Source organism: Mus caroli, chromosome 13, assembly GCF_900094665.2.
Source record: "Mus caroli chromosome 13, CAROLI_EIJ_v1.1, whole genome shotgun sequence".
Classification (NCBI taxonomy): Eukaryota; Metazoa; Chordata; class Mammalia; order Rodentia; family Muridae; genus Mus; species Mus caroli.
The window spans coordinates 85,664,822-85,679,689 of record NC_034582.1 but is presented as its reverse complement, the minus strand read 5'-3'; the positions used below and the strand labels follow the sequence as shown (position 1 = coordinate 85,679,689).

Sequence of the window (14,868 nt, the reverse complement as noted above, 5' to 3'; positions counted from 1 at the left end):
TCAACAAGAAGATATGTTTTCATAGAAATCCCTCCCATCCTTACATCTTCATTTCCAGTGCCCTTTCATTTCCTTATTTCTGGTATCTGTCCCATGCACACATGAACAGCATGAAGCAAGCCAACATGGTTTCACCCGACTGTGTTGTTGTAAAATGCAACTCTGTATGTATCAGTGTGCCATTATGACAGCTGCTGCTAGGCCGCACTCTCAAAGCTGTAAGCCACGAGAACCCCACGTGCCTGTGTTATAAAGAAAGCCAAACCCAATGTTTATCACTGCAAGTTTAAAATTAATACTGTAAGCATTAATTCTGCGTAATGCATATAAACACACAGTAACACATTTGAGATCACATGTGCTCTTAAGGACACTGACTGGGACCAGAGGATAGGAAAGGACTACTTTTATAATAATATGTTCATTAATTTTTGTTTTGCATAAGTGTCTCAGGGAAAATGTTGAGTTATGTCAGGTGAATTCAAAAATATATAGTTGATCTTCTGGGAGGAACATCAGCTAAGGTCTCTGTCTCCCTCTCTTACTTGTTTTTTCAGGTCATACAATACCTGCTTGACAAAGCCCTTGTCATAGACGAAGATACACTCTATGACCTGTCACTCAAAATTGAACCTCGACTCCCTGCTTGAAGATTTGGCCTTGTCCCTGAGGCCATTGGAATTCTGTGGAAAGCGGTCACACATGGCACGGGGGGGTGGGGGGGGACCCAGAGGGACAACGCCTGCCTCCTTTCACCACCAAAGATGGAACTGGACTGTAAATCTGTCTCTAGCAACAGTGAAACCCAGCTCCATGGACCAAAGACAGATACCCCAGGCTGGGGTGGGAAGGTGTAAACTTTGAAGCGTAGGGAAGCTGATGGCTCAATTTGTATATGGGATGTAATACAGAGATGCTGGTAACAATTGTAATGAAGTGGAATGAAGGTAAATCTCCCCTGTCCCCTGTTCTGTTAGAACTCAAGGACAAGGTCCCACAGAGAAGACCTGCAATGTTTCTTTGTCACTCTGCTAGCCTGGGCTCACCTCTACCAGTCCTCTAGGACTTCATCGCTTCTATTACAGTTCCTTTACACCAAGCATCATGGCCAGCCTGAAGCTTCCTTTCTGGGCCCAGCACAGAAGCAGTTTCAGTATGCAGCATGTGTGTGGTTCTCAGTGTGTGCTCCGTGCCTGGGAGGAGTGATGTACTCTGAAAACAGCTGTTTTTAGCCTTTGGGCAATGGGACAGGCCATGAAAGATTAAAAACCAAGTGTATCGTGGGTAGCACTTCCTTAGCTATAAGTATCCAGTGTCCCACAGACTTGAGTGGGGGCTTCATTGAGACATTGGTGGCCCCAAGAAGCCAAGTGTGGAGGTTTCAGTAAAGTGCATGCCCATGTCAGTCACCTGACCAAACTGGAATGTGCTGTGAAGAGAAATGACTTTAACCAAGGGGAAATGGAGGCCTAAGAATCAGCTTCGCTGGCCTCACTTGTTTCCTTTCCCCCAATGTACTCCAGAAACACTTTCTGATGTGCAAACCTGTTTGGGCTCATTATAAGCATTGAGTATTGGCTGTACTTTAAAGCGAGCATTCTCTGGGGATTTTCTTTGGTGAGCCCATCCTTGCATGTGCTGTTGGTAAATAGTCTCTTCTCCTGTCTCGGCCATCTTTGTTTAAAATGGGTTTGAGATCATGTTGCGTAAGAATACTGTTAAGTGCAGGGGTAATGACTCCGAGCACGCCACAGCTCTTACAGCAGAAAACCAAATCTGGGGCGGGGGCGGGGGGAGTGCCTTGCACCCAAGCCTGATAAAGTGGGCTCAGCCTCCTCACAATGTCTGCTGTTAAAGGGATGAGGCTCTCCTTGATCACCGCCCTCTCCTAGCCTCAAGGAGACACTGCTTTAAAAGAAGGCAGCAATGGCAGCGGGGGTTACTTTTACCTGAGCCTAGCAGACCTGGCATTTTCTCTTAGAAGCATGATACTTATTGATGCTGACCATGAAGACTGACCTGCCTGGCCATTTCCCCTCTTCCCTTGCATTTTAATTATGTGGTAGAGCTAACAACGAGCTAGTGCTTTCCACTTGCTGGCTTCAGAGCTACCATTGGTAATGTACCATAGAACTAGTGAAGGTCCATTTCCTGCACAGTAGTGGTCATCCTTGTATATAACTGCATAGAGAAATATAAACTGAGAAAAAAATATTTATATTATATGAATTCCACTCCAGAAGTCTTTTCGCTGGTTCATATTAGCCAACAGTGTAGCACTAAGTCCCACAGGGACACTTATGGATGCTTTTTTCCATTTTGTTTATTTATTTCCTGAGTTGCTTGTTTGTTCTCTTCGGTTTCAAATAAGAGATTGTTGCATCGTGATGCATGATGAAAACATAGGATGCTGGATCCTAGCTGTGCATACCTTGTGACTTGTTTCTTGGTGTTCAGAGGCCAAACAAGATCTTACAGAAAAGGAGTAAAGGTTGTTAGCATTCTTGCGAGGACCACAGCATACCAATTTCACGAAAAATACCACTAGGGAAGGAGTACCCACATTGACTCCAACCCCACTCTGCCTCCACTCCACCCCTGTCCTTCAGAGGATGGCTCTGTGTGCACTTTGCTTGGGAGTTTGGGATCCTATTTCTCCAATGTTGTATTCCAGAGGTCAATACAGCCATTGTTGGGGGTGGGGGGGAGGCAAACAAACAGATAAATGTAATTTCTCATGCTCCTCGCCTGTTGAAATGCAGCTTTTCTATGGAGCTTGTTCCCAGAATGTTGGAAACGCCCCCAGTGGTCATCTGTGGGTACTGCCATTGTTTTACTCCGAATTTCTTACAGCTTGTTAGAGCTAAAGCGAACCAGATCATGTGTGGATTATCCAAGGCAGGAATGCACATTTAGAAACAAAACACCTCAACTTGGTCACATTTAAAATTCACCAGAGCAATTTGTGGTTTTTCTTGTGATTGGTGGAAGTGTCTGTCCTTTGAAGCTTTCTATGTCCTTGTGGGATACGATGCATGCATGTATCGTATGTCCGTGTCGTGTATTGTGTGTAATGCATGTCTGTGTCTGCCAGCACCCTCCGTTAGCAGATGCATTTGTGAGAGCACTTGGGAGGCCAGCTTCTAAATATGAAGTAGCGAACACGTGTACTGAAAAACTAACAGGCAATCAACCTGTTTTCGTGCTTTCAAATGAACACATCATCTTGCTAGTCGGTGGCATGGCTATGAGGACCTTGGGGTGCCTAAGATATCTCTACTCTTGCTACAGAAACAAATCTCTTACTGAAGCCCTCCATCACATGTGACAGTCTCAGGCTTGAAGCACAATGCTGTCAGTTTTCTTTAGCAATTTAACAGAGGAATTGAAAGAGGGGATTTTAAACTGCTGTGGAAATAATAGCATGTCCCTAACACAAAGTCTCCTTTGCTGTTTGTTTGTGCATCTCAAAGGACTACATATAAACATGAAAATCATGGATGCTGGATCATCTGGAAGAGAAACCTCCACTGTGAGCTGTTTAATGTGACAAAGGGCAGTCCCCTTTCTTTCATGTTAGGTGAGGCGAAACCGTGGGGCAGCAGACATCGCATCTTACCTAAAGAGTAATGCAATTCAGTGGCCATTCCGAAATCTGTCAGCTTTCACATTCAAAAAAGAAAAAAAAAGGGGGTTTTAATTTAGCTCTTCTTTTCAACTTTAATGTCATCCCCTACAAAATTTCTCTTGTTTTAAATATGTTTCTTTGAAATTTAAACCGCAAGGGTTATCATTCTTACTATGGTCGAAACAGCATAAGAGATAACATACTATGTGGTTTTTAGCCAGGCTAATTAATGTCCACAGGAGGAAGAGATTCATGAACGGAATTTATTTTCATTTCTGTGAGGAATAAGAGTGTAAGTCTAGTGATGTGCACCACTACATGATTCCTGGAAATAAGGCTCTAGTCGGTGGAAAGTAACGGTTGTCCTTTCAGAGGCCACTGGTATCTTAAAGCAGAACAGAACAGAAATAGAGAGGGACCTTTTGTTGTAGGTGCAAACACGTAGGTGAGTGACCTAGCAGGGTTCCCATTTCCACTGATGTTCCATTTCAGGACATGGCATTAAGATAACCATTGACTGTCCTTGATCTGGTCTGCTCAAGGCAAACACTCACCCTACTTCACAGTGTTGAACCGCTGTCTCTACACATTTTAGTTTGAACCAGAAAGTTGGCGGTGAAGCAGCACTGGGCCAGACATGAGTCTCAGCCCAGCTCTGCACTATCCACCGAAAAGCATAGGCCAGTGTTTACACCTCCAAGTCTCACTTTTCTCATCTGCAACATGGGATTAATCATAATTCCCGTGCTGTCTACCTCACTAGACTGTCCTGATGACCGAAGGGGTCAGAATGTAAACGTTAAAGTGCTGTACAGTTGTGAGGTAACTGCCATTCTCAGCTCTCTTTTGCAGAGGAATTAAATGTACTTATTATTTGTATGTATGTGTGTGCTTTTGTGTGCGAACACATGTGATAGTCAGTGAAACACATTGTTTGTATCTGGCTACTTTGCACATCTGCTGTCATTTGTAACTCTAAGGAGAGATTTGTGTTGTGGCTGAGCACTTGCCAAGTGAGGCGTAGGTTATGCCAACATGCAAATTAAACTTCGCCTTCCTTCCGTACTTAAAAGCCTCGTGATTTCTTCATTTATATCCTTTCCCACTGTTGACAATGCCCTTCACGTCAATCAGCTCCCATATGTATTCATTCTTTTACTTCTACAGTTCAAGTACAAAGAACACCTAGAAGAACACATTTTTCAGACTAAATTACTAAGCAGAGAATTAGAAGATAGGGTCCTCCAAAAAGACATAAAGGATCTGCTTCTCCCAGTCAGTTTCTGGCTCTTGGATCTGTTCGAGTCGCATCCCCAGCCGATGTCTGACTGCTGCTTGAAGACACAGAGAACCCAGCCTGCCCAGGCAGCTCATGTCGTGTAACGATAACCTCAAGCTTCCATACAGGCTTCACCGATGTCCAGAGCTACCAGCTCTGGCATTCAGGAACTTCCTGAGCCATCTCAGGTTGCATCTTCTTTACAATTTTGTTCATGAAAATATGGTCATACTGTTTACTGTTGCAGGATACTCGATCATACTGTGGACCCCAAGATTGTGTTATTTACTGGGAAAAAAAACCCTGTTTTTAGTTGTAGTGTGGCTCAGCCTAGCACACACCTTTAATCCAAGAGCTTTCTACTTGAATATTGTAAACAGGATTAAATAAAGACAGCCATAGGTCAGGAGCATGAAACAAGCAACCAGTTGACAGGAAGGGAACATTGGATTATTAAGAAAAAAACCAGAGAGAGTAAGAGGGAGTCGGAAGGACAGGTAGGAAGTAGAAAGGAGAGACATTCAGTCTGAAGGAGGTTTTATGAGCTGATGAGAGGGGGCCATTCGTTCTGGGACATCGGATGAGGAGGAAGGGTGCTTTCTCTGCCTCTCTGAGTGAGCAGAGTCCCCTGCTTCCCACTCCACCTCCCTTCAAATTAAGACTTGTGTCCTTTCTTAGAATGACTACAGTACTTACATTGGCTAATACATATGAAAATACATATGCCAGCAAGAAAGGACCCTGATATAGCTGTCTCGTGTGAGGCTAGGCCAGTGCCTGGCAAACACAGAAGTGAATGTTCACAGTCAGCTATAGGATGGAACACAGGGATCCCAATGGAGGAGCTAGAGAAAGTACCCAAGGGGCCGAAGGGATCTGCAACACTATAGGTGGAACAACAATATGAACTAACCAGTACCCCCGGAGCTCATGTCTCTAGCTGCATATATAGCAGAAGATGGCCTAGTCCCTAGTCTGCCATCACTGGGAAGAGAGGTCCTTTGGTCTTGCAAACTTTATATGCCCCAGTACAGGGGAAAGCCAAGAAGTGGGAGTGGGTGGGTAGGGGAGCAGAGCGGGGTGGGGGGAGGGAGGTATAGGGAACTTTTGGGATAGCATTTGAAATGTAAATAAAGAAAATATCTAATTTTAAAAAAGGAAAAAAAGAAAATACATAGAAGAAGTTCTTGTGACATCTAGAGCTGAGTCGGGGTTCAGCATTTGAACACAGGGACACAGTACAAAAGGAGGTCCTCTAGCTCTCTCAGTTGTGACGTGGACCACAAAGACTGAAGGGACACAAGGACACACAGGTTTTTCACTTTCTTCCTGCTTGACCACCTCCCAAGCCAATGCTCTTATCTGCATGACCCTATCTCGGAGCTACTCTACCCACATGCCAGAGAGAGTCAGGAAAGAAAGCTAGAGCAGAATTCCCTGAAAGCAAGTGCCGCTGTAGTTGGATGCATGCTTCTGTTCTTTAGCCACACCCCCACGCTGACAGGAGCCTGAAGGAGCTGACTCTGATGAGAACGTGATAGAAAGAATTCAACAGGAACTGTGTGGGGTGAGTATTTAGAAGCGTGCAATGACCTCTGTCTGTCACTTGTAGAGGTTTCTTGTCCCTGTTACAGCTTCTTCATCCCCAGCTTAGATGGGGACAGAAACTTATTTTCTCACCATGTCCCCCAACTTCTGACCCAACTCACTAAAATATACATGTAATCTGTAAAATGTAAGCTGTGGAGGTAGGGGTATAGAGGGATCCCTAGATGCTGATTATCACAAAATTAAGGGGAAATAAAAGGAGGAATTTGGTTTTTGTAACTGCCATTCTTTAAAACTCTATGCCACTCTCCCCAAAGCCTTGTGGTGCTCTGGATCTGGGGGCCAGGCTGTATCAGGTCACTGGGACTGACTTTGAAACAAATATGTGTATGCACAAGTGGTATTTGAGAAGAACTAAGCTTCCACTTCCCCACTACCCTGTCCTAGCTACAAAGTCCTTCAGGTCTCACAGTCCCACAGCTTGGTGCTTGTGATTCCAGAGGAGGCCACTGGGGCCCAAGAACTGTGATCTGAGATGATAGAGCATGCCAGTTGGCTCTGAGATTCTGGAGGATCATGAAGTCATTGTGGCTTGCACCATTTGGATTGCTCTAATGAAACAACTGAAAAGTCTAGAAAATATCTGAGTATATCACACGTTGAAAGGTAGTACAAAAAGCTTTCTGATCAGTGAAAGCCATGTCTTAGCAGACAGCAGTGCACACGTTCACTAGTCTGTAACAAACACATAGTGGTTAAATCTTAAGCATACATTGGAGAAAATTAGATGAGAAACTGCACACACATACCTCCCAGACCCCCCACTCCTGTCCTCCCCCAATCTGCATCGAATGAAAAGACTGAATAAACTACCTCTGCTGTGGGTCAAGTTTAAGGACACTTCGGGTCAAGTTTAAAGACACTTTAGCTAAGAAGGACACTGACCTGCTTAGGGACCACAATTCTTGTCCCCTATCCCTCTATCCAACAACTCTCTGGGTCTGGCTGTACCCTAAGAAGGGAGAGAGAGGTTTGAGCTGGTGACGCTGATATGGCTGCGGAAGCTGAGTACGTGATGGCCAGGAGAAGCAGAGGCAATCTCCTTTGAAATGGCAGGGCTGCTGTCCAGAACCCGGGTGGTTTGTTGCTATTCATAGGAACCTTTATTTAGCAGATGCCCTAGGAAGCTATTTTTAGCAGGGATACGGTCTGCTAGGCTGTGCAGTGGTCATATAAACTGGTGTGAATAGAAAGTGAGAGAGTCTAGTCTCTGCTTCAGATATCCTGATCTTGAACGTGATAGTGACGATCGTTGATTGTCCCTGAACCCAAGTCCCAGACAACAAGTTGTAAGGAGGCCTTCCTGATTGCTTCTGGTTCTCTAACAGCTGGAAATAGATCACCTGAGACTTCCTCTCAGCCTTTATTCTCCAGGACCAGCCTTTCCCTTCCGAGAGAAGTGTTTTCCTAGCAGGTAGTTTCCTTTGCTGACCCTTGTACCCTAAGCTAGGACTGCCCCCAACCAGGTGAGCTGCAGAGAGGAACTCCCTCTCAGAGTAAAAACTGTCTGCAGACCAGGCTGGCAAGCCAAGTCAAAGGTCTGCCCGTTCAGGGACAGGCAAATGTTTCATAGAAATGGCAGGTTCTAGAAAGGACACCTGGCCCAATAGCAGAAGAGTCAGAGGCTGGCCTTCAAGGACACAGCTGGGGGAGCCTGTGTAGGTGGAGGTCTCATGACGGATTGGTCAAGAAGGACTCCAGCCCCGCCCAGCAAAGTAGCCTTTTCTAGGCTGAGCCCCACAGGCTCTTGTTACACTTCTTGGCTGTGTGCACGCAGCAGGATCTGGATACGACAGACTCCTCCAGCTTCAAGGTCAGTCGGATGCTCCAAATGCATGGTCTTTCTAAAGGACAGTACTAGAACCAACCATGGTGAGCCTTAGCACATGGGACCCACAACCATGTAGGCAACACTTAGTAAGAAACTGTGGGCCATATAGAAATGGGAACATGATGTGGCAAGAGGGTTGCCCTTGCCTGGAATCACGTTTTTCCCCCGGGCATGAGCACTGGCAGCTCAACCAGAGAACCCAGAACCTTAGCTTGCAGTGCCTCTGTTTCATAGTAAATCAAGAAATTCTGTGGAGCTGGGCAGTGGTGGAGCACGCCTTTAGTCCAGCGCTTGGGAGGCAGAGGCAGGCGGATTTCTGAGTTCAAGGCCAGCCTGGTCTACAGAGAGAGTTCCAGGACAGCTGGGGCTACACAGAGAAACCCTGTCTCAAAAAAAAAAAAAAAAAAAAAAAGGAAATTCTGTGGAAAAACATCTAAATGTGGGATTTTGACCCAAAACTTGGGATAAGTGATAAGTTTAGATGTTACATTTCATTCTCTAATAATTTGCAGAGACCAATCCACTCGTGTCTGGTAGTGTTTTTCCTCAGTTGCATCAAAAGAGATGCCTAATGACTTGGCATGAATTAGCTAGAAAATTTACGTTGATTTGAGGCTCTCCAAAAGAGCAAAATTGGTTGCTAATGGGCTGGATTCCACTTAACTGGCTAATGCTACTGCCAGACATTCAGTCCTGAAAGAGTTGATATACTGAAAATGAAAAATAAGCTTCATATGGCTTACTTACTTGCTTGGCTCTTGGAAGATTGTCATTGTCAGCCTGCCCTTGTTTGTGAAGTCCATGCCTTTGGAAGCTCTGCTTTGAATGTATGAAAAGTGACACTAGCCCAACAAACCAAAGCACCCTTTACCCTCACTGTTGTCCTCTGAACCTTCCAAAAGTACAGCCAGGTTCTATGACCAGCACAGTGCTAGCTGAGCAGTCAGAACAACGTGCTGTTAGATTAACTGTAGACTTCCCAGGAGGCTGCTCTCCCAGTGGACATCTCTCACTTCCTCTCCCATCTGTGTCCTTCTATTCTGTCCTTTCGTGGAGAAAATGACATCAGGGGTGGCAGGAAGACCAGACATGGTTGGCTGCTGAGGCCTTGCCTGCCACTCACGCTGGGAGGCACCTTTCTCAAAGCCCCTATGCATGGAGCCAGTCATGTCTGTGGGCTAAGCTATGCACAGTTTCCTGGTAAAATCAGTGTCAGAGCATGGACAGGGGACCAGGGCAGCCTCTCTTTAAAAAAAAAAAAGTAGCAGAGGCAAAGCCAGGAAGCAGGGGTTGGGGTTTGGAATGAGGAGGTATGGTGAGGTCAGAGGTAGAATGGGGCTGAGTCTGGGGCTGACTCAGTCCAACCCCAAAGGCCCTGAGTTCTCATCTCTGTCATAGAGCAGAGGAAAATCTACTAGTCTTCCTTGAGGTCACATGTGGAATCAGTGTCCAGCATTCTGGGAGTTCTTGTCTGTTGAGCCAGGTCTCCCACACAGAGCCAACCCTGAAGGTTACTGTTAGAGGTCATATGAACCCCTGCATCATCAGAGAGGATGACATCCCACTCTGTTACAGCTGTTCAGAGGACAGGGTGGCCTTTAGTTTCCTATTCTCTTGGAAATGTTTTCTCTTGAAAGATAATTCTGAAAGGATCCCATGCCATCCCAAATGGCATTGGGAAAGACCTGTCTCTTGGGAAAGAACCCTATGTCTTTGGCTTATGACTTCCTACTTGCTGAGTCAGACAGAGAAGGTCAGGGGTGCCCATTAAGGTTGATCCTGCATCCTGTCACATGAGGTAATTGGACCCGTGTGCCATCTTACAACTAGGAAGCCACAGCCATTTCTGATTGCCTACAAGACTAGCATCATGAATTTTCTCAGAAATCCTCTGGTGGTGGAAAGCAGTAGGTACACCTTCTGTTTGGGGTGACTCTTTTGGCAGCTGACATTGGCTCCCCACGACTTCCGCCTTTCATCTGTCTTCTAGCCTGGTAAAGCTCGCTCAGAAGGATGGAGCAGAAATAACTCTGATTCAGCAGAAAGGCACACACTGTCCCATCTCCAGGGCACCCAGAGGGAACTGAAGCTTCAGGAGTGGGATAGCTCATGTTGTTACAGAGCCAGAAAGAAAATCAGGAATCTGGGATCCAGTCCACCAACTGGGACAGAAAATTAAAAAAAAAAAATCACAGCTCCTTAGCATTCTGCCTAAACTGATCACTGTGGCTTTCCTTCTTTGCTGCAGAGAAGAAATGTAGGCATGAATACCTTGGGCTTAGTCAGGCTATGTTCTTATACATTGCCCCCCCCCATAAATATTTCCTGGCTTAGAGTTCCAAAATTCTACACAATTTTATCCAGATGCTATTAAAAAGCATGTTTTTCAAACCAAGAGTAAAAAAGCTGTTCCACATAAAGGAAAGAGATACTCAGCCTCTCCGAGTAAGAGCTATAGACAATACCTCGCACTCCCATCCTCCCTCTTATATCTAGCCCTATATGGAGGGAAAGAGGATGGGAAGAGAGAAATGAAGTCCTTGCAGCCTCTAAGAAAGGCAAGGCCTGTGTAGTGTCCCTTGCGGGGCTTGGCAGGCACACCGAGTGCCTAATGTCAGAGTGGAGTGTGCACAGAAATGTCTGGAATCCCAGGCACTTCTGTAGAAGCCTGAAGGGAAGAGAACATGCTTCAAATGTTCTGGGAGTCAGGGAGGAGTCACGTGATCCAAGGTGACAATCCTGTGCCTTGGCATGGTTGTGGTAACAGTGTTTCTGGGCTCTTGGAGTGACATGGGGCACACCTAAGTCCTGACTTACGAGAGCAATGCTCTTCTGATTGCTGGCCAAGGCTGTACTGTAGGTGAGTGCTGGAGTCACATGAACCTGGGTCAGAACTGGTAACAAATCTGGCTTTAGGCACTTGGAGCTAGAAAAGGCCACTAGACTTCCATTCAGCCAAATAAAGCTTGCGTGGCAGGATTCTTGCAAAGTCTAATGATGCTTGTCAAACCCTTTGCACCGTTGGGCTGGAGTAGGAGTTCAATTAAAAAAGAAAGGAGGACATTTGGCAATTAAATGCAACACTTAAGATGATTTTTGAAAAACTGAAATAAATAGGCTTTCAAAGGAGTCATCCAAGGCTGGCTAGATAAATATTTGGGATCATTGAGGTGGTAGACTAGAGTAGGAAGTGAAGAAGATCAACCCTAAGATGTTAGGGAAAGGTCCCCATTTATTTAGTGACTACTGCAGCCTGCTCCTTCCTTTTTGCCACACCTATCACAGAAAGGAGGCAGCTGAGCTTCCCTGGGCAACATCGGTGGCTTAGCTTGGGCAGCCGAGTCAAGACACGCATCGGGCAGGATCGTTCTTGCAGATGGGCAAATAGATGCTTGGATATTTTCACACAAATAATTTTATGCCTATCATTCTCCTTCTATATCACGACTGTACTTGTGCTTAAGCGATGCTTTTCAGGTTCCACTAGGAGGAAAACAAATGACTTGACTCCTCCAAATATATAGCTGTGGACTAACCCTTTAGTGCTTCACGAATAATCTTCAATAGTGTTCTTGATGCTCACACAAAGCAAATATATATGCATGTATGTGTGTGTTTGTATGTGTGTGTGTATGTGTGTGTGAGAGAGAGTTGTATTACTGTTACAAAACCATAATTATGTGTACTCATTCCTGTGAGATTTTTTTCTTTGTTATCTAGGAATGAATCATAGACCATGTGTCTAGGAAAGTGGGGGCAACAGCTGCAGTACCTCCCATATTCTAAACACAGAGCATACTATGACCCTTCCCCCTATGGGCTGGTTGTTCCTGGCTCCTTTGCAACTACAGAGTTGCCCTGAAATCCTTCTACCTCTGTCCTCATCCTGGGGCTTCATCTCTCCTCCTAAGCACAATGCTGGACAAAATCCTGGATGCTTTTATGTTGCTGGCTCTTTCTTGTTTCCTCTTTCAGGTTCCCACAGCACTTCACAGAGCTATCTAGGTGATTCTAAATCCATCTAACCATGCACCAAGGTCCCTCAGTCAGTGGTAGGTGGGGTTGGTTCATGTAAGGGCAGCACTTACTCCTGACCTCTGCCCCTCTACATGCACCTCATCTAGTCTCAGAAGGATCCTTTCAGTACCAGAGGAAGACCACACCCTGCCATCTGCCTTATATTCTACTCAGCTGCCTTTCTACAGGGGCAAACTGGGTCAGCTATGTATGCCCTGGCCTGCAGAAGGCTCCCTGTCCATCTCTGGGATACCCTACAGCAGAGAGCAGACCAGAACCGTCTCTGTGGGCTGAATGAGCATAAACGTGCCAAGGTCTGGATGGGTGTCCATGGAGGACAAGTGTTCCTGCCTAACCCATTGTCACACCCAGAACTAGGGAAACGTGTGTCCTCAGGATAGAGAAGAACCACATCCCCAGGCTTTATCTTCCTGAGTCATGTCATCACTGTTGCTAACCTGACTCTACCCAACTAGAAAGCTGGTGTATCCCTGAGATGTTTGCGAGTGTATGGAGCTGCCACTGCCTGCAAACCTGTGAACCGAACTTCTGATTTCCAGATAACACAGATGGGGGTTGCTCCAAAGATCCTTTCTAAACAGCCCACTTCCCCCGTATCCTTTCTTTTCCACAACCACTAGTGGGTGCTAGGCTACAAGGGAGGTTAAAACTCTATCATCATTAAAAATAAAGTTTGGAATAATTAAATTTGCACATGGGTTTTCCCTGCGGCCTTTGATGGTAGCTTCCACAAATTCTAGACATAGTAGTCCCCGTTTAAACACTTCAGGTTCCAGGCAAATGTTCTCTTGTAGGCTCCTTGCAGAGCCAAATTTGCACTTGATGATTATGGTCCTGGATGATGTGACCTCCTCTTTAAGATTCTGGATTTAGACACAAAATAAGGGACACCTTTGTTTCTATAGCATTAAATGGTAGTTCGATGCTGCTGACAGTGATGGCCACCTCCTCTACCTAAAAGAGACCTAGAAAGCAGTAAATTGAGCCACTGGCTGCATCATGGTCTTCTGCTTCCTCTCATGACTGTGAGGTGTCTACTCCGTTTCTACTATTTTTTTTTCTGCAGTGTATGACATGATGCTTGTCTCTTGGAATAGAAGGCAAGGACTACTTTATGATGGTTAAGATTTTATGAAGTCTCTCACACAGCACAGTACCAGGCCACGCCAGAGCTTCTTGACACTTTCATCCCTTATCACATGACTCCAGGGAGAGGACACTTGCTTGGAGCCTTGAATGGCAAGGCAGACTGCTGGCTGTGAATCCCAGCACTACTCCTTGCAGACACTGTGATCCCTGGTGCTTTGCCTTGCTTCACTTCCATTCCCTAACCTGTGAGACAGATAACACGGGTATCTGATGGGGTTGTAGAGACTATGACATGGGATGGTACCCATTAAACCTTAGGATCATGTGCTTAGCATACAGCATGGGAGACATGAGCATTTGTTTCTCCAGTTTAGTAACTGTAGAAACTGCCATATCATAGATTGTTAACATCTTCAAATGAGTAAGTTTTTTAAAAAGCCATGTTCCCTGTCCTCGCTGGCCTCCTTCCTTCTCCCTTTGTCTCCACAAACGGTTTCACCATCAGTGAAATATGTCATTGTCATTTGCTCTGCTTGACCCTGAACCCCACAGTCTACTGACACTATTTCAGTCTGTGGTCAATAGTTTTCCTTTGGAGAGAGCATCAGGGGACACCCTTTGGCTCCATTTCCCCTCGGGACTTCCCAGAACCATGATGAGGAGCTGGTGGGCCTTTGGTCCCATTTTAATCCTCCATTGTTACTCTGCTGTGAAAACCTTGCTTGAGAAAAACCACTCAGTATTCCCGTGGGACCAGTGAGGACAGAAAGCAGTTAGGCATCCAGCAGCTCTAGTCCTGGGAAGCAGAGGGGGTCATCTTCATCCAAATACACTGTGATGTGATGAAGATGATGAAGATGGAGGAGGAGGAGGGAGAGGAGGAGGAGGGAGAGGAGGAGGAGGGAGAGGAGGAGGAAGGAGAGGAGGTGGAGGAGGAGAAAAGGAAGGAAGGAAGAATGGAAAAAGAAAAACAAACATTTATGTTTCCTGCTATCCTGGAAGGCTCATTTTCTGTGGGGTAGCCTCTGTAGAATCATCACAGTAATTGCTGAGGATGGCTGTGAGGGTACCTAGAAAGCAGACAATCTATGTGGCTGATAATTAAGAATCCAAACTGGCCATTCTAGCTGGTGAGCAGCTCCTAGACATGGAACCTGAGCATAGAGACACCAAAAACTAAGTCTTACCTGTTTGTTGTTATGGGTAGGATTTCAGAATATATGGTTAAAGAGATGCAGTTTAGTTTGGAAGCAGGGCCTGGTCTTTCCAAGTCACAGATTTAAAACTGAAAAAAAAACTCAAAAGAAAAAGAAGGAAAGAACAAATGAGCGAATAAAAGAAAGGAAGGAAGGAAGGAAGGAAGGAGAGGAGAGGAGAGGAGAGGAGAGGAGAGGA

The 14,868-nt window shown here is 45.6% G+C and overlaps 2 protein-coding genes across 6 annotated transcripts in view; both read left to right on the top strand.

Moving 5' to 3' along the window:
* The window catches only part of Rasgrf2 (Ras protein specific guanine nucleotide releasing factor 2), a 224,913-nt gene extending 220,220 nt beyond the window's left edge, over positions 1-4,693 (top strand). For 4 of the 5 annotated variants that reach the window (XM_029468512.1, XM_029468511.1, XM_029468513.1 and 1 more), the window contains exon 27: positions 558-702. In XM_029468512.1, coding sequence (XP_029324372.1) covers positions 558-650 — 93 coding nt within the window. In that variant the 3' untranslated portion in view covers positions 651-702. Of the gene's footprint in view, positions 1-557 lie in introns of all 5 variants that reach the window. The other variant, XM_021180496.1, reaches the window with a different exon arrangement.
* A 3,538-nt stretch (positions 4,694-8,231) lies between these two features.
* Ckmt2 (creatine kinase, mitochondrial 2) overlaps positions 8,232-14,868 on the top strand; it is a 23,299-nt gene continuing 16,662 nt past the window's right edge. Inside the window, exon 1 of the mRNA XM_021180568.2 lies at positions 8,232-8,328. The gene's annotated coding sequence lies outside the window, so the exon portion shown is untranslated. The remainder of the gene's footprint in view (positions 8,329-14,868) is intronic.